General features: G+C 42.9%; 1 protein-coding gene across 2 annotated transcripts in view; it reads right to left on the reverse strand.

Moving 5' to 3' along the window:
* tbc1d2b (TBC1 domain family, member 2B) overlaps positions 1 to 20,775 on the reverse strand; it is an 80,596-nt gene extending 59,821 nt beyond the window's left edge. The window contains exon 1 of one of the 2 annotated variants that reach the window (XM_052042343.1): positions 20,193 to 20,775. In XM_052042343.1, coding sequence (XP_051898303.1) covers positions 20,193 to 20,534 — 342 coding nt within the window. In that variant the 5' untranslated portion in view covers positions 20,535 to 20,775. The remainder of the gene's footprint in view (positions 1 to 20,192) is intronic. The other variant, XM_052042344.1, reaches the window with a different exon arrangement.
* Positions 20,776 to 21,206: the final 431 nt, after the last annotated feature.

Here is a 21,206-nt window from a genome sequence, read left to right on the forward strand (position 1 = left end):
ACATCACTATTAGAACCATAAATTGGCTCACTGGTTTACTAATTCTTTTAGATTATTATTTGATCTACTTTCATTTCCTCTCAACTTGACTTGACCTACAGTCTCACTGGTTTCCTTTTCTGCTCTGCAGGCACTCCCAATGCACTCAATGTTTCAGCCCAAGTGGAACACACATCCACCTTGGCATCAGATTATCTAGTCATATTTTTCATTCCCTATTTTCTTTACATTCTCCTTTCTGATGATGCATCTTTGGGTGTGCACATGAAAGTAGGTGGAGCTATCAAAAGGCTACATGACTCAATTCTCTGCACGAATCTTGGAGTAGACCATCTACAGCACCGTTTAGATTTGTCACATGGAAATGCAAATCAATCAAGGGGATTCCCTACCCACCATCCTGAAAGTTACAGCCTTTGATTGCAGTGTTCAGCTAGGACCTTGCCCACATGACCACCATTCACACAAGCATTGGCAGCAATCCAGGTCTGATTTTGTCCACATGAATGTGGAGATGTTTAAACCAATTCTGTCCTAGGACAAAATGGATAACATGAACAGGACTTAGAATCAAAAAATCTGTTGTGTAATTTAGTGCCATTTTATGTTAAGATTGCAACATGAAATTCTAAATGTAATACTCTTTTGGATACTCTGGGTCTTTGAGGGGCTTAATGAGTTTACATTGAAGCTGTTCTATTACACTGGAAAATTATAATGACCAATGTTCCCTTGTCTTCCTTATACTCTCTCAAACAAGCGAGTCCTTGCCTCAACTTCAAGCTACATATGCGTTCTCTAACTTGTTCAAGTTTAGGATCTGCAGTGCACTGGCAGAAAAAGTAATGGAAGCAGAACAGAAAACTATGGGGAAAGAGCCAGGTAATGGGGTTACCTGTATTGTACAAAAAACAACCACAGGCTCAGTAGATCAAATGGCCTCTATTGTGGTGCTATGATTTTAATCATATTAACAACATGCACAAAGAATGCACAAACATAATTTGGGGGGAGTTTTTATGTTAACTAAGTTCCAAGGTGAACAAAAATCTTGAAGGATAAGGACAACATCTCAACAGGAGCTAAAGTATTTAGAAACATGCAGAGTGTTGCTCAACTTGGTTTAACCCAACGGTCAGCTAGATAGCACTATTTGTTGGATGAGTTGTTTGAATGAATTTCTGGAAATATTTTAGTCCTTGACAACCAGGTGCTGCATTAATTGAAAATGTTTCCCCAAATACCAGAAATCAGGAACACAACTTTGTTTATTTAGAGATAAGTAAACAAATATAGTTCAACAGATTCAGGTTTCAAAAGATCATTGCATAAATTGCTATTGGTTTATTGTCACATGTACCAAGATACAGTGAATAAACACATTATCAAACCAAAATTCCCATATTTACAAAATCTAAAACAACAATATTTGTACAAATAAAGTAACAGTTGAGACACTCCAAACAGATACATTATTGAGTTAATAGCAAATGCCTTCAAAGTATAAATAGCTTAAAGACCAAAGTACAGAAAAGCAAAGATAGAGCGGGAACAAACATGGCCTGCCTTTCTCTGGGCATTCTGTATTGGTCTGGGTTTCCAAATTATAGCCAGTTTCAAAGAGAAACCAAAGGCTCCTCAGGCAAACTAACAGGAATCTGGAAAGGCCAGTTAAAACACTGGGCTTCCACGTGCAGCTGCCCATCTCTGCTTACCACTCAACATTTTACAAATATACTGGCAATATGCAATGTCCTTGACGTGCCCTGCTACAGACCCACCAGAAAACTCCTACAAAAATTCTTCAGTAAAGAGCTTTAAAATAAAAAAATGACCATGGGGAACAGTTACCAGAGGCTGAACAGAAAACTCCTATGAAATATAATCAAATTTAACTAAGTGATGTCTGAATATTTTAGACTTGCTTTCATTGTACAAGGCATTAAAAGTTGAAACCAAAAAATTTCAACTTCAAAATAAACTATCCAAAGCATTTGGTTTTTTGGAACTCAACATCCTTCCAATAACTTACTACTTAATGTCTTAAAGTTGAGTATGTGCAGCGTGTAGCTGAACAAAGGGTAATAATCATACAAGAAATTTATAACAGCAACTGTTCAAACACCTCATCAAAATGAGGAACTGAAGTTGCAGTATGAAAATAAGCCATTTGAATTAAGCTTCCAAATAGCAAATATCTTGATTTTAAAAATTTTCTACTTACCTACTTTTAATGTTCAAGTCCACTTTCAATACATAATAACATTACGTTAACTTTCCCAGTTACACTTTGTTACTGCATACTGGCCTTTTGCAAATCATGGAACAGGATGCTCAGATCCCTCTACACCTTGGAGCTCTGAAATCCCCTGCCTTAGATAATGTGCTTAGTTAGACACTTACATTGGTACTATCTACATGAGGTGGTGTCTCAAGGCAGCAACATCCAAAGATCCCCACCATCTGGGCCATGCCATCTTCTTGCAGCTACCATCGGGCAGGAGGTGCAGAAGCCCGAAATTCCACACCACCAGGTTTAACGACAGCTACTTCCCTTCAATCATTCGGTTCTTGAACCAACCTGCACAACCCTAATCACTACAGTTTAGCAACACTATGACCACTTTGCACTAAAATGGACTTTTTTTTTGTTCTAATTGTGTTTTCTTGTAAAAATTGTGTATAATTTATGTTTCATTTATGTTTTTCTTGTGAACGCTGCTTATATGTTACTGTGTGCCTGTGATGATGCTTTTTTTCATTGCATCTGTGCATACATGTACTTGTACATATGACAAACTCAACTGTGACTTTCTCCATTTGCCAGATCTTTGCCCACTCATATCTATTTACATCCCCTACTTCCCAATTTACTTCCCCACCCATCTGTGTGTCATTTTAGGAACCATATCTCTAGTGCTTTCATTCAAGGTCATAAATTACAAAAGGTCAAGGCCCTAGCACCGATGTCTGGGGCACACCATTTGTTGTACCTCACCAATCAGAAAAATACTCATTCATGTCTACTGTTTCCTGTTAGCCAACCAATCTTCTTCATAGAATTCCAATAAACTGGTCGAGAATTTCCCTTTCACAAAGCCAAGCTGATTTTGTCCGAATATCTTGAATTAATTTTTTTTCCTAAGTGCCTTACTGTAATATTTTCAGTAATAGCTTCACACATTTTCCCCCAAGGCAGACAATGAGCTAATTGGGCTATAGTTTCAATGTCCCTCTCCCTTTTAGAAGAAAAAAGTCAGTTTCTCTCCACAACCTTCTCCAATACTTTTTCTTCCTCTATTTAATCAGCTGCTGTGAAACACAAACAGCAGTAGGGCATTTCCCTCAAATCTGTCCCACAATTCTTGTTGTGGCTGATCTGTAACCCATTTCAGTGTACCCACTTTATCCCCACATCCTTTATGAAAAATCCTGCAAACTCAGCATTAAAATTAATTGACCAAAAACTAGTTGGCATTTACAAAAGAGTTCCAAATTTTTAATACCTTGCACATGTAAAAAAGTATTTGTTAACTTCATTCCAGGAAGCTCTAATTTAGAGTCTGTGCCCTTTAACACTGGGACTCCTTGATCAGGACAAATAACATGTCTTCTACTTGTTGTACCAGGTTTCCCTATCATTTAAACCAGATCACCTGTAACCTAAATTCCAGGTAACACAGCTGTATTTTCTGTATTCATTCTCTAATTTAACCAATATACAATTCTGGAAAATTACTCTCCTCTCCTCCCAAGACAAGGCATGGTCTACCTGCGCCTTTATATAGCATCTAGCCTCTTGTACTTCAGATATCAAAATCAGCATTTCAATCTTTATTTTCTGTGCCAGTTGATGAAATTTTAATGAGCTATGTTCATGGACTCCCAAGCCTTTCGACTTCCAGTGCTGCTAGATTTACCATTTTAAAAATTATTATTGTCCATAAGTTAATGACCCCCAAATTCACCTACACTGAAATACACCGGGAAAGTTTTGCCCTTCTGATTAGTTTATTCTGGGCTATTGGAAATTTCATGATGTAATTTAAAATTATTTTTAAGAACTTTGTCAATGTTCTCATCCACTGCCTTTAAAATCCCAGCATGAAAGCTGCTCCTGGGGACCTACCAGCCTTTGGCATTATTAATAATCTCATCAACAATATTTTGCTTATATCAGTGCTGGCATTTTCCATCCCTAGGCTTTTTTTGGGGGGATATTCTGGATGTTACCCCTTCCAGAAGATTTTCAGAGTTTGGGACCCTGTACCAAGCAAAGGCATAGCCAGCATCGTAGACGTTCAGGGGAAGGAAGTAGGACTACAGAAATTTCAGTGTTACTGAATTATGAAGCCTTGCAGAGTCGGAAGGGGAAAATCAATGAAGCAACTTTAAGGTTGAGAAGTTTAGTATTGAGAAGCCCAGAGAGTCATAAGCGTCAAACAGCATGGAAATTGGCCCTTAAGTCCACAGCACCAATGCTAGCCATCAGGTACTTTTCTCTACTAATCCCAATTTTCCAGCACCTAGCCCATAACTTTCTATGCCTGGTATCTCAGGCCCTCATCTAAACTTTCCTTAAACGTTGCAACAGTATTTACCTACACCACTCCTTCAGGTAATGAATTCCTGATTTCAACTACCCCTGGGTAAAAAAAAGTCTCGTCCCCTCTAAACCTCCTACCCTTGCCTTAAACCTATGCTTGCTGGTTACAGACACCTCTGCTAGGGTAAAGGATGAGAAAATTTTCCCCATATCTACACTCTCCATTTTGTATACCTCAATCAAGTCTCCTTCGGCATTCGCTGCTCCAGAGAAAACAAAGCCAGCCTGTACAGTCTCTTATTATGCAGCTGAAACACTCCATCCCAGACAACATCCAGGTGAATTTCTTCTGCACCCTTTCCAGTGCAATGCCATCCTTCCAATCGCATGGTGACCAGAAATGCACACAGTACTCCAGCTATGGCTTGTGTTTTATATACTTGTCCCATAACCTTCTCAACCCCAGTTAGTGAAGCAAGTATCCCATATGGCTTCTCAAGCACCTAAAATCCCTGGGCCACTGCATTCATTGAACAGGAAGTGAAAATCGACAATTACTACAGTGCAAGTTAGCACACACTCTGAGCTTTGTAAAAACTAAAGTTTGTCCAGGGCAGACCATGCCCCACAAAAAGAGCTGTCAGTTGAACTTCTTTCAAGGACAAACTTGAGCAATCCTTTGTAGCAGGCTTAATGTTTGCTTGGAGCTTACCTTAAGGTCAAAAATGACACCACTGTTACAAGTGTGGTTCAGTCTTAGATGGCTGCCAGTAAAGGAATGAAGTTGATGTCTAAAGAATGCTGTTTGTGAAGGATATGGGAGACAACAGTGTTGCTCTGTTAGTTGCTGGGTGAAGTTTCTGGTGCTAGTTTTAGTGACAATAAAGCCCATGAACCCTTTACATTTCTTGTTAGAAGGGAGTGGTAAAAGTAAATGTCAGTCCCTTAGGAGCTGAGACAGAGGAATTAATAATGAGAAATAATGGAGGCAATTTTAATCAAATTTTGGTGTCTTCGTTGCTGGTAATTAAAAGGCAAAACAGAGAGAGGAGTTTATAAACATTAATGACACTAGAGAAAAATGATTAAACGAGGTAATAAACTAAGAGCTAACAAACCCTTGATAAATAATGGAATGAGACAGAGGACTGCAAAAAATAGATCAAACCTATTAATTACACAGACCACCCACCCACCCCAATGTTCCAGATAAAGGTGATTCTTTCCATGTTGACTATCCACAGGCATTCTCGTCACCTTTCTAAGTTGGGAGAGGACCTTTGCTTTGCAGATGTTAAGTGCAAAGCCCATTCTCTCGCAAACTTCGGTAAACAAGTCAACAATGATTTGGGGCTTGGCCTCTGAATGCTTTCTTATGCAAGCATGATCTGTAAACTGCAGCTCAATGGCTGAGGTTGGGGTGACCTTGGTTCTGGAGCAGAGGCAACATTGCTTGCAGATTAGCTCCATGACAGTGAAGGAGGCGAGATGCGGCATTGCAGCAAGAAAGGTGAGAAAAGTGTATGCCTCGTTTAACAGGATTTTGGACAGAGGTGGGATCTATCGTGGACCTATTGGTTAAGACCATGGCTTGCACATTATCAGGTGGCGAACAAGATGGAGACATTCATGCTGCCAACTAGATTTGAGAAGAATGCTGTAGTTCCTCTTGATTGACAATGTTTAATGTTTTTGTGAGATCAACAAAGACCACCAATAGTGGTTGATGCCTCTCCCTGCATTTCTCTTGGAGTTGATGTACAGTGAAAACCATATTCTTGTGACTGAAGATGGACAGAATACACACTGAATTCCAGGGAACATCTCTTCTACCAGTGGAGGGAGTACAGTAGTTGAGGAGAACTTTGGTAATAACTTTTTCTGTGGTGGACAGCAGGGAGACCCTTCAGTAATTACAATTACATTGGTCTTGTTTCTGGCAGATGGTCACAATTACAGTGAGATTAAAGGTTATGCATTGCAACTTGAACCACATCCTTTCTACCCAGAGTGTGATACAGTCATACAGCACTGGAACAAACCCTTCAACCCAACTCACCCAAGTTGCCTACCTGAGCTAATCCCATATCCTTCTAAATCTTTTCTATCCATGTATTTGTCCAAATCTCTTTTAAACATTGCAATTGTATCTGCCTTTACTACTTCCTCAGGGGTAGCCACTGACTGACATATCATTACCCAATACATGTTCAAATGTTGCCAAGCAGGCAAAACCAGTCCTTGGTCAAAACAACAGCTGATTATTTTAATTATAGCCATGCAATTAAATGATCAGGAAATGGGAGCCTCCAGTTGCAGTTGTTTCTTTTTATTGAGAGAACTATTGGTAAAAATGAACAGAAAAGGAACATTGATATTTAAAAAAAAGCAGAGATGCTACAAAAGTCAGGGCAGGATTCTAACAATTATTGACGCAAAGGACACAATGGGTGTATAGCCATGAGGCTCAGTACACAAGCCAAGAAATGGCAACATACAGCTGCAATGTTCTTTTAAGTTTGGGTCAGACAGATTCACTCAAAGGCCAGCAAGCCTCCTGCCAAAGAAAGGGGAAAAGTTTAAACATAACTTCCAGATTTAAACTGCTTTGGAGAGACTTAACCACAAGTTGCCTACCACATTGACAAAAAAAAGCTGGAAAAGAAAGAAGAAATCCAGTTTTTATTTAATGTTCAGTCCCTACACAGCACACAGATACAGAAACAGAAACAGAAAATCAAATACTGCTGTAAAACAAACTTCTGGAAAACTAAACACTAACTAAAAAGTTAGTTAACATTTACATATTATCCAAAGCATTTATTGTTAATTTCTAATTACCCTAAAGTATCCTGCCAGAGAATTTCAGAAGGCAATTAAAAGCCAATCATATTGATCTGAAGTGACATCAACCAGATCAGGTTAGGAGATATTCCCCCCCCCCCCCCCCCACCCCAGAAGTAGTGGATCAACTGGGCTTTTAAAAACAATGTGGAGGTGTAATTTTTATTTGCTTCCATACCCTATTACCATCAATTTAATCAGTGCTTTAGACTTAAAATCCCAGCCAGCCTTCATGAAAATATAAGGACACTGCAGGTCTAAGACTTGTACAAGGAGATGGAAAGTTCTGCCACCTTTAAGAAATGAGAAGCTATCCAATGGTCACCCAGCCCACTTGATGCTTCCCTCCCCACCACCACCTTCCCCCCCCCCCCCCCCCCCCCCAAACCAAGGAGAACTGGATCAAATATCATTACAAACATTGCTTAAAATATTGAGAGTCTGTAATGGATCATACACCTGATGGACTTGCATAAAGTTTCTCTGTTCTAATCACCACTACTAACAACAGCCTTTACAAGAAGTAACTAGTATTAACTGGAAGATACAATAATTGAGGTTCCCATGTGCATCCAGCAGCTGCACTGGATCCTAATTTCAGTCTGGTTTCAGTCTTAGAGAACAAAATGCAAGGCATCAGAACTACTCAGAATGCAAAAAGACTTCTGCACTGATTCAAACTGAGAGGTAAATTTGCAACAAAAATCTAGAGCAGATGGGATAGGGTCTTGTCCAAACCAGTCACAGGAAGATGTCACGTTCTTCATGAAAACAGGAATGAATAGCCAGTAAGGAACATATTATTTAGATGTCAAATTAAATGTCCATGTTATCATCTTGAAGCACGCTATTCTCAATAGGCGCGTCAGTCCCCAAGTCGAAGACAGATCTCTACAATACAGTGACATTTAGGGTGACCATTGCTGGAAGAAATTATCTACAATTCAGACAAGAAAACATGCCCTTAGAGTTTAGAGCTCATTCAAGCAGCTGTTGAATGAGCTTCTTCACATCCAACTAATGGCAACAACCATTCATGGACTTTGCTGTCCATGCCATGCCCACCAAAGGCAGCAATACACTTGCACCTTCTCCCACTGTGTTGTACACCAATCGGTTCTGCAGAGCTACTACCTACCTAGAAAGGGCTAGACTCTTGACTGCTGTCTAATGATTGATTAGAAGCCTTTCTTTGTAGTGGTGGTGAAGTGTATGGGGTCCCATTGGCTTGAGCCTTATCATGCTTCACACTGCAGATGCAGAAGTAAGTGAACACTGAGAAATAATAAATATCTGATCCAGGTGGATTTGCACCCTCTTGTACTACTCACTTGCCAGATAATCTCTATTTACGAAGGAACAAGAAATAAGGAAGCTGTCGCCAAGGACTGTAATTCTTGCCAAGCTCCTCAGTAATGTGTTGAGCAATAGAAAGGACTGGGTAAAGCAGCAGAACGTTCACTACATCTCTGATGATAAAGACGGACAGTTCCAGTTGAATAAATTCCAGCAATACCCTTCCATGTACTTGGAGGTCTCTAGGCCCACTTGTGCCAGAACACTTTGAGATCGACTTTGCTTAAAGATAGCACAGATACTTTATTGAGCAACTTGCCTAATTTGAAGCATGTCGCAACAAATTCCCTTATATGACCGACAACAAGCCAAACAAAGATCAGTAATTACTTGCATGACATTGACAATAATCTGCTGCATTTTGGTCAATAAGCAGCTTGTTCTGTTGTAAACATGGCATAACCCTCTGGATAGCAAAAGGCCCTAAACAGAAGATTCGGGGAAGAGAAATTGGTGAAAACCATAGCCGACTTCCTTAAAAATAGGCTTCTTTGATTAAAAGATTTACAGTGAAACTGCTCTAAAACAAATCCAGTGACATCATGATATAACCTTGTGAAGAATGTCAAAAAACATGTGACTAGAACAAATCTCTGGTAAACGAGATACATCACTTTTTTTAATCCCAAATGAGCAGGACTTCACACATACCATGCTCATTCCTCCAATGTTAGATTTATTTTTAAATGTTCCATTCTTCTTAATGTTCATCTTGTTAAGCAAGTTTACAAATGAAAATCCTTGTTACATTTTTATATGAAAAGTGCCATCCAATTTCCAGTTAGAGCCATGCCTCCAGCACCATGGGTGGCTCAACTGTAGACAGAGGAAGAGGTTAAAGAGTAACAGTCGTTAGGATTCTATAGTTAGGGGAGCACACAGCCACCCCTGTGGTTGCAGAAATTATTCCAGGATGTTCTGTTGCCTCCTGCTGTCAAGCAGAATGTTTGGCACAAAAAGTTAGCATTTTAAAAAAGGTGCAAAATGAATTGGGAAGAGGTAAATGGAATCACAACAAGAAAAAGAAAATTTCCGAGTGGACTGAGGGAGGAGGTCTATAGTTTGTTTACACACAAGAAATGTAAACCTAATTAAGTGTGTTAAACAAGTTGGTAACTCCCAGGTGCAATTAATGATGTGGCAATAACAGAATCTTGGCTAAAATACTTGAAATTGCTCTGAATATTCCAGTAAACAAGTTGTCTAGAAAAGACAGGGAAAAAAGAATGGGGACTGGCAGTATTGATTAAGGAGAATATTTCATTGCTGGACAGAGAAAAAAAAGAATCATCTTGATTAGTATGTATCTGGCCCAAAACAGAAGGCTGCATTTGCTGGGAAATGAAGCAGGCCAAGAATCAGTGGAAAAACACAAGGTTTAGAATATCTATGGAAAAGGATACAGACCACAGTAAAGTAAAAACAGTCAATTGGAAAAGAAACAAAGCTCGTTGGGATGGGAACAGATCTGGCCAAACTGGAATCAGTTTGGCATCAAAAATGTAATTGAATAGTGGGAGATCTTTCAAGTGGTGACATTTCAGCTGTGGTCTAGGTACATGCCATTAGGGAAAGGGGCAGTTAAATTAAAGCTAGAGCCTCATGGATGATCAATTAGAGCAAAATCGAGCAGAAGAAAAAAAATTGCAAATGACAGATACCAATTTGTTAATGAGGTTCAGAGGGGAAGTACAAAAGGAAATATGAGAGGCAAAGAAAAAGCACATGAAATACTGGCAGCAAGGATTAAAGGGAATCCAAAAATATTCTCTGGGCAAGTGAAAAGGAAGTGGGTCCAAAAAGCAAATCTGCTTATGGATGCAGAGGCCACGACTGAGATATTAAGTGAATATTTTAAATTCATCTTCATCAAAGATGCTGCTGAGTCTCAGCAAATGTAATCAAGATTCTAGAGAAGCTAAACATTGATAATTGCCAGCTGCAGTTAAAATGGATAAATCACCTAGTCCAGATTGCTGTGGGAAGTAAGGGACTGCAGAGGCCCCGGGTACAATCTTCCAAATATCTATAGATTCAGGGTGGTGTCAGAAGATTGGAAAGTTGTAAGTATTAAATTTGTTCAAAAAAAGAGTGTAGGGTCAAACACAGTAACTATAGACCAGTCAGTTTAACCTAGGGAGTGGAGGAAGTTCTGGAAAAAATAAGTAGGAACCGATTAGAGAAAACCACTATAGAACTATGAAAAGCAAATTGGGACTACCTAATCATAGAAGTTGTTTTTTAACTGAACTAACAGGGTCAATGAGGGAAATGTGGTCAACTGACTTCAAAAAGGCATTTGATAAAGCACATTATGTTTCACATCAAAATTGAAGGGCATGAAATAAGGGAAGCTATAGCAGCATGGACAGAATATTGGTCAAGCAACAAGAAACAGTAGTGGTGAAAGGCTGTTTTCCACAGTGGAGGGAAGTGTACATTGGAGTCTCTAAGGGCAAGTACTAGGTTCACTGCTCATCTTAATCTACATTAACAACTTTGAACAATAGGGCACGATTTCTAAACTTGCAGATGCCACAGAAACTTGGTCCAGAGAACTGAGGAAGATGGCAATAGATTTCAGGAAGACACAGAAAGTGATGGAGGTGGAAGGTGAAATTTCATGCTGAGAAATGTGACTTGTTACATTGTGGTAGGATGACAGAGTACAAACTGGAGGCCACAGTTCTAAATGAAGTGCAAGAACAGACAGATCTTGGGATGTGGAGCTCTATGTGGATAGTCCATTTAAAGTGGCAAAGTAAATTGGGGAAAATTTGTATACAGGATCTTGAACACACGCATGATAAACCTCTAAAACACTGGCTCGGTCACAACTAGGGCATTGTATTAAAAAATCAGAAATATAAAGCACAGCAACGAGTCCATATGGCCAACCCCAGCCATGCCAACCATGATGCCCATCTACACTAATCTTATTTGCCTGCATTGCTATTCTCTCTATTCCTTTCCATTCCAAGCAATTATCCAAATCCCTTTTAAATGGTGTAATCGTATCTGCCTCCACCACCAACTCTGGCAGCTTGTTCCAAATATTCACCACCCTGTGTGAAAAATTTAACCCTCAGGCTTCTTTTAAATTTAAATTATAGACCAGTGAGTCTTACTTCAGTGGTTGGTAAGCTGATGGAGAAGATCCTGAGAGGCAGGATTTATGAACATTTGGAGAGGTATAATATGATTAGGAATAGTCAGCATGGCTTTGTCAAGGGCAGGTCCTGCCTTACGAGCCTGATTGAATTTTTTGAGGATGTGACTAAACACATCAATGAAGGGAAAGCAGTAGATGTAGTGCATATGGATTTCAGCAAGGCATTTGATAAGGCACCCCATGCAAGGCTTATTGAGAAAGTAAGGAGGCATGGGATCCAAGGGGACATTGCTTTGTGGATCCAGAACTGGCTGGCCCACGGAAGGCAAAGAGTGGTTACTGACGGGTCATATTCTGCATGGAGGTCGGTGACCAGTGGTGTACCTCAGGGATCTGTTCTGGGACCCTTACTCTTTGTGATTTTTATAAACGACCTGGATGAGGAAGTGGAGGGATGGGTTAGTAAGCCTGTGGATGACAAAGGTTGGAGGTGTTGTGGATAGTGTGGAGGACTGTCAGAAGTTACAGCGGGACATAGATAGGATGCAAAACTGGGCTGAGAAGTGGCAGATGGAGTTCAACCCAGATAAGTGTGAAGTGGTTCATTTTGGTAAGTTAAACATGATGGCACAGTATAGTATTAACAGTAGGACTCTCGGCAGTGTGGAGGATCAGAGGGATCTTGGTGTCCGAGTCCATAGGACGCTCAAAGTAGCTGCACAGGTTGACTCTGTGGTTAAGAAGTCATATGGTGTATTATCCTTCATCAATCGTGGAATTGAATTCAGGAGCCAACAGGTAATGTTGCAGCTATATAGGACCCTGGTCAGACCCCACTTGGAGTACTGTGCTCTGTTCTGGTCACCTCACTACAGGAAGGATGTGGAAGCCAAAGAAAGGATGCAGAGATTTACAAGGATGCTGCCTGGATTGGGGAGCATGCCTTATCAAAAAAGGTTGAGGGAACTCGGCCTTTTCTCCTTGGAGCGATAGGGGTACGTTTTTTTTACTCAGAGAGTGGTGAGTACGTGGAATGGCCTGCCAGCAACGGTGGTGGAGGCGGATACAATAGGGTCTTTTAAGAAACTTTTGGATAGGTACATGGAGCTTAGAAAAAGAGGGCTATGGGTAAGCCTAGTAATTTCTAAGGTAGAGACATGATCGGCACAGTTTTGTGGGCCAAAGGGCCTGAATCGTGCTGTAGGTTTCTATGTTTCTAAATTTCTCCCCTCTCACCTTAAACCTGTGCCCTCTAGTTTTAGGCTCTCCTGGAAAAACAATTCTGACCATCTCTCATCTATGCTCCTCATAATTTTGTAAACCTCTACAAGGTCACTCCTCAGCCTCTTACATAACATTGATAAAAAAACCTAACTTATCCAATCTCTCCTTATAACTACAGCCCTCCATTCGAGGCAACATCCTGGTGAATCTCTTCTGCACTCTCTCTATTGCTACCATGTCCTTCCTGTAGTATGGTGACCAAAACTGTACACAAAAGTGCAGTCTAACCAACATTCAGAACTATAACATGACATCCCAATTCTTTCACTCAATGCTTTTGCCTATGAAGGCAAAATACCAAATGCCTTTTTAATTACCTTATCCAGCTCTATCACCACTTTTAGGGAGCTATGGACTTGCACCCCAAGGTCTCTGTACATCAACATTCCTAAGGTCCCTGCCATTTATGCTACACGTCCTAACAGAATTTGACCTCCCAAAGTGCATAGCATCATAGAACAATACAGCACAATATAGGCCCTTCGGCCCACAATGTTGTGCCGACCTTTAAACCACGCCTAAGACTATCTAACCCCTTCCTCCCACATATCCCTCTATTTTAAATTCCTCCATATGCTTATCTAGTAATCTCTTGAATCTGACCAATGTACCTGCCTCCACCACCACCTCAGGCAGAGCATTCCATGCCCCAACCACTCTCTGGGTAAAAAACCTTCCTCTGATATCTCCCTTGAACTTCCCACCCATTACTTTAAAGCCATGCCCTCTTGTATTGAGCATTGGTGCCCTGGGAAAGAGGCTCTGGCTGTCCACTCTATCTATTCCTCTTAATATTTTGTACACCTCTATCATGTCTCCGCTCATCCTCCTCCTCTCCAAACAGTAAAGCCCAAGCTCCCTTAGTCTCTCCTCATAATCCACACTCTCTAAATCAGGCAGCATCCTGGTAAATCTCCTCTGCACCCTTTTCAATGCTTCCACATCCTTCCTATAATGAGGCGACCAGAACTGGACACAGTACTCTAAGTGTGGTCTAACCAGAGTTTTGTAGAGCTGCATCATTACCTTGTGGCTCTTAAACGCAATTCCACAATTTATGAATGCTAACATCCCATAAGCCTTCTTAACTACCCTATCCACCTGTGAGGCAACTTTCAGGGATCTGTGGATATGAACCCCCAGCTCCCTCTGCTCCTCCACACTACCCAGAATCCTGCCATTAACTTTGTACTCTGCCTTGGAGATTGTCCTTCCAAAGTGTACCACCTCACATTTCTCTGGATTGAACTCCATCTGCCACTTCTCAGCCCAGCTCTGCATCCTATCGATGTCCCTCTGCAATCTTCGACAGTCCTCCACACTATCCACAACACCACCAACCTTTCTGTTGTCTGAAAACTTGCCAACCCACCCTTCTACCCCCTCATCCAAGTCATTAATAAAAATCACGAAAAGTAGAGGTCCCAGAACCAATCCTTGTGGGACACCGCAAGTCACAGCCCTCCAATCTGAATGCACTCCCTCCACCACAACCATTTGCTTTCTACAGGCAAGCCAATTCTGAATCCACACGGCCAAGCCTCCCAGGATCCCATGCCCTCTGACCTTCTGAAGAAGCCTACCATGTGGAACCTTGTCTAATGCCTTACTAAAATCCACGTAGACCACATCAACTGCACTACCCTCATCAATCTGCCTGGTCACCTCCTCAAAGAACCCTATCAGGCTTGTGAGACATGACCTGCCCTTCACAAAGCCATGCCGGCTGTCCCTGATCAGACCATAATTCTCTAAATGTTCATAGATCCTATCTCTAAGAATCCTTTCCAACAGATTGCCCACCACAGACATAAGACTCACTGGTCTGTAATTCCCTGGACTATCCCTACTACCTTTTTTGAATAAGGGGACAACATTTGCCACCCTCCAATCTTCCGGTACCATTCCCGTGGACAATGAGGACTCAAAGATCCTAGCCAATGGTTCAACAATTTCCTCCCTCGCCTCGTGGAGCAGCCTGGGGAATATTCTGTCAGGCCCCAAGGACTTAACTGTCCTAATATTTTCTAACAGCTCCAACACATCCTCCCTCTTGATATCTACATACTCTAGAACGTTACCCTTACCAACACTGTCCTCAGCATCATCAAGGCCCCTCTCCTTGGTGAATACTGAAGAGAAGTATTCATTGAGAACCTCACCCACTTCCACAGTTTCCAGGCACATCTTCCCACCTTTGTCTCTAATCCGTCCTACCTTCACTCTCGTCATCCTTCTGCTCTTCACATAAATGAAAAAAGCCTTGGGATTTTCCTGAACCTTATTGCCAAGGCCTTTTCATGTCCCCTTCTTGCTCTCCTCAGCCCCTTCTTAAGTTCCTTCCTTGCTACCCTATATTCCTCAAGAGACCTATCTGATCCTTGCTTCCTAAACCTTATGTATGCTGCCTTCTTCCTCCTAACTAATTGTTCAACCTCTCTTATCACTCATGGTTCCTTCACCCTGCCATTCCTTCTCTGCCTCACTGGGACAAATTTATCCCTAACATCCTGCAAGAGATCCCTGAACAACGACCACATTCCTATAGTACATTTCCCTTCAAAAATGTCATCCCAATTTACACTTGTCTGGATTGAAATCTATCAGCCACACTCTGCCCAACTTTTCAGCTGCATAGCGGTTAGCACGATGCTATTACCATGCCAGCGATTGGGGTTCAATTCCCGTCACTGTCTGTAAGGAGTTTGTACGTTCTCCCATGTCTGCGTGGGTTTCCTCCGGGTGCTCCGGTTTCCTCCCACATTGCAAAGACGTACGGGTAGGTTAATTTGGGTTTAAAATGGGCGGCACGGACTCGTTGGGCCGGAAGGGCCTGTTACCACACTGTAAATAAAATTTAAAATTTAAAAAATTTTTTTAAAATTTTACACCTCGGTATATCCTTAGACAATCCTCTTCACTATCTTTGTCCAGTTCTAAAGGAAAGATATCAAGGCTTTGAAGAGAGCAGATTTACCAAAGTGAATCCAGGAATGTTTTGTGGATAGACTGGAGAAGCTGGGGTTGTTCTCTTCAGAACATGGGAGTCTGTGAGGAAATCCGAGATATATTTAACTTCATTGAGGGTATACACAGAGCAGATAAATAGAAATTGTTCCTAATGGCAGAGGTATCAAGCACTGAGGATGTAGAATAAAAGCGATTGGCAAAGGAATGATAAATGGCACGATGTAATTTTTTTTTGTTTGAAATAAATGTAGTGGTTATGGTCTGGAATGTGATGTCAGTGCAGTGGAGACAGATTCAACTGTACCATTCAAAAGGCAACACAGGACAGCGCAACACAGGACAGCGCAACACAGGACAGCGCAACACAGGACAGGCCCTTCAGCCCATGATATTGTGCCGAACTGGATAATATCTGAAAGAATATGCAGGCCTATGGAAAGAAGGTGGACAAGTGTGACTAGCTAGATTGCTTGCATAACTTGGTACAGACTCGATAGGCTGAATAGCCTCCACCCACGTTACAACCCTTTCTGTAACTGGCCTTTTGCTTGGCATACCATAAACAAAAAGCTAACTACTGCTGCTAATTCATGGCTATAATTATCTAAACTAATTGGTCATGGTTAGACTAACAACTTGAAAACAATAAAATTTTGGCTTATTTATGTAATATCGTAATTAGCCAACTAAGTCCCATATAACTATTGCATTAAAAGAATAGTTCTACAAGTCTTATCCCAAGGCACTTGGCAGCAAATGAGGTGCACTGGAAGGGCAATCACTTGAACACTTGCCACACGCATCTGTACAAAATGTGTCTGTGCCTCTGCTCACTCATGACCATAGCAACACACCAAGCACTCTTTGACAGCATCACCTAAATTTGCAACTTCTAATACACAGAAATGCAATCACCTGGAAATCCCCCAAGTCCACACAGTCGTGACTTAGAAATTTAATGCTGCCCCTTTGTCATCAAAGGGTAGCAACAGACAAACTACCCACCTTATCAGCACTCGGTGCCCCTTCATCACAAGGACAACACCTACTTAAAGAGGAAATCCACCTTCTCAAGATCAATTACAGGCAGAAAATAGTTGTTTGTTCTGTCACTGACACTTAATTTTTAATGAAAAGATCACAGAGCCCTCCTGGATCCTGTACTAATTCTGTGGAGTAGGGTTTGACAGGTTAATGAATTGGCCAGCAGTTCAGGTGGCCAACTTTCTTACCAGTGTACTTGACAAGACTCCTCCATAACCTCAATGATAGCAATCAGTAAATCACCTGAGTGTGCAAGGCAGCATTTTCTCTCCAACAGTGGGAAGCATTGAGGGTACACAAGCTCCCGAATCAAGAAACGTAAGTCATATACTAAAACTAATTTCAGAAAGGCAAAGAATATGCAACAAATAAAAAGATATCAGTCAGGTGCTGTGTGGTTAACTATTTACTCTATCCCAGAAATGAAATAAAAACAGAAAATGCTAGACATGTTTAGTATGTTGAGCAGCACCTGTGGAAAGAGAAAAAGTTAGGGTTTCAGGTCTTCTGAATGAAGATCAACTCTTTCCAGTCTCTTTGATACATGTCTTTTCAATGAGATTCATTGAAACACTTTTTGTCATTTACTCATTTTCAGAGGTGGTTCAGAAAATGCTGGAAACAGATTTCCAACATCTGTACATGTTTAATTTTCAATTACCAATTAATTTTCAAAAGATGGAAAGGTGAAATCTGAGTGAAGAAAGTTAGAGATGGGAAACTATTAGTCAAGATGTCAGGGAATTGTAATCATGATCATACAGATTATCAAATGAGATACCTTTCTACAGTGAATTTGACAAACATGATGTTTTCCTTTCGCCTGTCCACATCTAGATTAATAATTACTCAAGTTACCTTTTTGTTCTACAACAAGAAATACTTAAAATTAATGAATTGTTTAGGCAATGCACCAGTCATTGCATACACATTAATCATCTTAACCACCTGGTATTCAAGAAATAATAAATATACTTGCAGTGAACATAATAAAAGTAGGGTATTATGATTTAAATACACCTTTTAGACAAAATTGTGGTACAAGTATAAACTAGTAACCAGAGATGTATAATACGTCATCTTAATGAGATTCAACAAAACCATTTTTGTTCTTTACTTAGGTGGTTCTTCAAACTACCACTGCCACACAGTTACTGTTGCTTCATGATAATTGAAAATGAATCTCAACATGTGAAAGTTCTGAGTAACACATTGTCATACACAATGCACTTTGTGCTCCCCAGATTATTTATTAACAAAGGATAATTTATATCCTGTATATTAAGATATTTGCAGAGCCACGTATATAGAAAATTTATGGCCTAAAAAATTTTGGCACTATCACATCTGGAGTTCCCTCCTCTTGTGCTCACAAGGTAATCTTTTATCAAATACCATCACACTGACCAGGAAACTCCCACAACTAGAGGTTTTGCTGTGGTACATTAATTCATAACCAACAGTTTATCAAGGTGGGATACTATCCTTGATACTGAAGCTGGGTATAATGAACACAGGCACTGAGCTGAAACAGATAGTAGGAAGTGGCAAAACAGTCAAGGTATATTTAGCATCAAAATGAAAGAGTATGTTCCTCAACAAACATTCAATTCTCTTTATATGATGGATTTAGAACAAATGCCAACAACTGCAAGTCAGTGAAGGTGGCCAGGGCCAACTGACTCAGACTGAGCATCAGATTCTCACCTTTAAAAACTTTTCTCATTGCCCAAAAACCCAAATTAACCAAAACCTCCTCTTCACACCTAATTACAAATCCTTTTTCCAAATAAAGAACTGCAGGTGCTAGAAATCTGAAACAAAACAATTTCTGACCTAAAATGTTAACTCTTTCATTCTCCATTCCTACCGCCCAATTTGAGTTTTCCTAGCACATATTTGTTTTACTTGTTTCCTAACCCTTTTGCCCCATGTCTCACTCCCATCTGCTTGCTGCTCCTCTCAAATCAACCTCCATTCCCCAACCCTGAACACTGAATAACATCTTTGTTGCTTGTCACCACCAACTCACCACCCTCCCCATCCTAGCCTCATCTCTCCATCTCATCCCTAAACCCCCACCATCATAACTCCAGGCAACACCATCATTTCCTCTCCCCATCTCCTTGCCCCCAACCCATCTTCATACTCCACCCTCCACTAAAGAGCCTCCTCTCTCCCTTAGGCCTCACCGTGCATCCACCCCACCACCTCTCCCCCTGCCCCCGCACCAAGAGCCTCCCCTTCCCATCTCCTCTCTCCCCCCTGGACAGCCCTCTCCCCGCCCCCACTCCCCCCCCCACCCCAGACACCCCTCTCTCCTCCCTAACTCCCCCCCACCAGGACACCCCTCTCTCCGCCCCCACTGGGACACCCCTCTCTCCGCCCCCACTCCCCCCCCCCGAGACACCCCCTCTCAGCCCCCACTCCCCCCCCTCCCCAGGACACCCCTCTCTCCGCCCCCACTCCCCCCCAAGACGCCCCTCCCTCAGCCCCCACTCCCCCCCCGAGACGCCCCTCCCTCAGCCCCCACTGCCCCCCCGAGACGCCCCTCCCTCAGCCCCCACTCCCCCCTGACACCCCTCCCTCAACCCCCACTCCCCCCCGGGATACCCCTCCCTCAACCCCCACTCCCCCCCTAGGACACCACCCCCATTCCCCCCCCGGGACACCCCTCTCTCCACCCCCACTCCCCCCCCAGAACACCCCTCTCTCCACCCCCACTCCCCCCCATGACACCCCTCTCTCCACCCCCACTCCCCCCCATGACACCCCTCTCTCCACCCCCACTCCCCCCCCGGGACACCCCTCTCTCCACCCCCACTTCCCCCCCCCCCCGGGACACCCCTCTCTCCACCCCCACCTCCCCCGGGACACCCCTCTCTCTACCCCCCCCGGGACACCCCTCTCTCCACCCCCACTTCCCCCCCCGGGACACCCCTCTCTCCACCCCCACTTCCCCCCCCCCCCGGGACACCCCTCTCTCCACCCCCACCTCCCCCGGGACACCCCTCTCTCTACCCGCACCTCCCTCACCTTGAGGGTGTAGTCTCGACCTGCCGAGCGGATCTCCAGCTGCCCCTCCTCGGCTTCCAGATCATAGGTGAAACAAGCATCGGCGATATCGATGTACCCGAGAGGGAGGGCGTCGCTCGGGCCCTTGAAGTAATACAGGTAGCAGCGGAGGGGGTCGAAGACGAACCAGCGGGTCTTGAACCCCTTGAGCGGGCCCTTCCCCGACAGCTTGTTCAGGTAGCCGCAGAGTTTGGGCGGCAGGTCCCGGCCCAGAGTGGCCGGACGCTCCTGGGCGGGGGGACTCGGCTCGGACTGAGGGGTGGGCGCGTTCTCGGGCTCTGCCGCCGCCTCTTCTTCCCTCATGATCCGACCGAGCTGGGCAGGCAGCACGGTTACCGAGCGGCGGGCGAGCGGGCAGCAGCCAGCGCTCAAGCTCCGGCCATGGGGCTGCCGTTGTCCGACTGACACCCGGGGGGCGGGGCGCGCTGGGAGCTGTAGTCCGGCGCCGCCGCTGTCCACACAACAGACCCTGGGCGCCAAACTACAACTCCCAAAATCCTCCTCTCGCCTGCGTCTGCGCACAACCGTGAAACTACAATTCCCAGCACCCAAGTGGCTTGCTGTACATGCGCACTAAGTGAGGATGGAAGTTCCCGCGCAGATGGTTCAGTGGGGGCAAGTTCACTTGGAATGCTGCAGAGATAGGGTTTCATGTGAGCTCGGTGGGCAACTGCAGGCTTCTCAAGATCACAGTAATGAATGGCTACATCATGCAAAATAAATGGAAAACAAAGGCAAATGATTGGAGCGTGGAGGAACTCAGTGGGTCAGGCAGCATCATTGGAGTGTAGGAGACTGAGGGGTGATCTGGTGGAGGGGCATGGATAGGGTGAATGCACTCAGTCTTTTTCCCCCAGAGCTGGGGAATCAAGAACTAGAGGATATGGTGAGAGGGGAGAGATTTAATAGAACCTGAGGGGCAACTTTTTCACCCAGAGGGTAGTCGGTAAATGGAACGGGCTGCCAGAGGAAGTG

The sequence above is a fragment of the Pristis pectinata genome, chromosome 32 (assembly GCF_009764475.1).
Source record: "Pristis pectinata isolate sPriPec2 chromosome 32, sPriPec2.1.pri, whole genome shotgun sequence".
In the NCBI taxonomy this organism is placed as follows: domain Eukaryota; kingdom Metazoa; phylum Chordata; class Chondrichthyes; order Rhinopristiformes; family Pristidae; genus Pristis; species Pristis pectinata.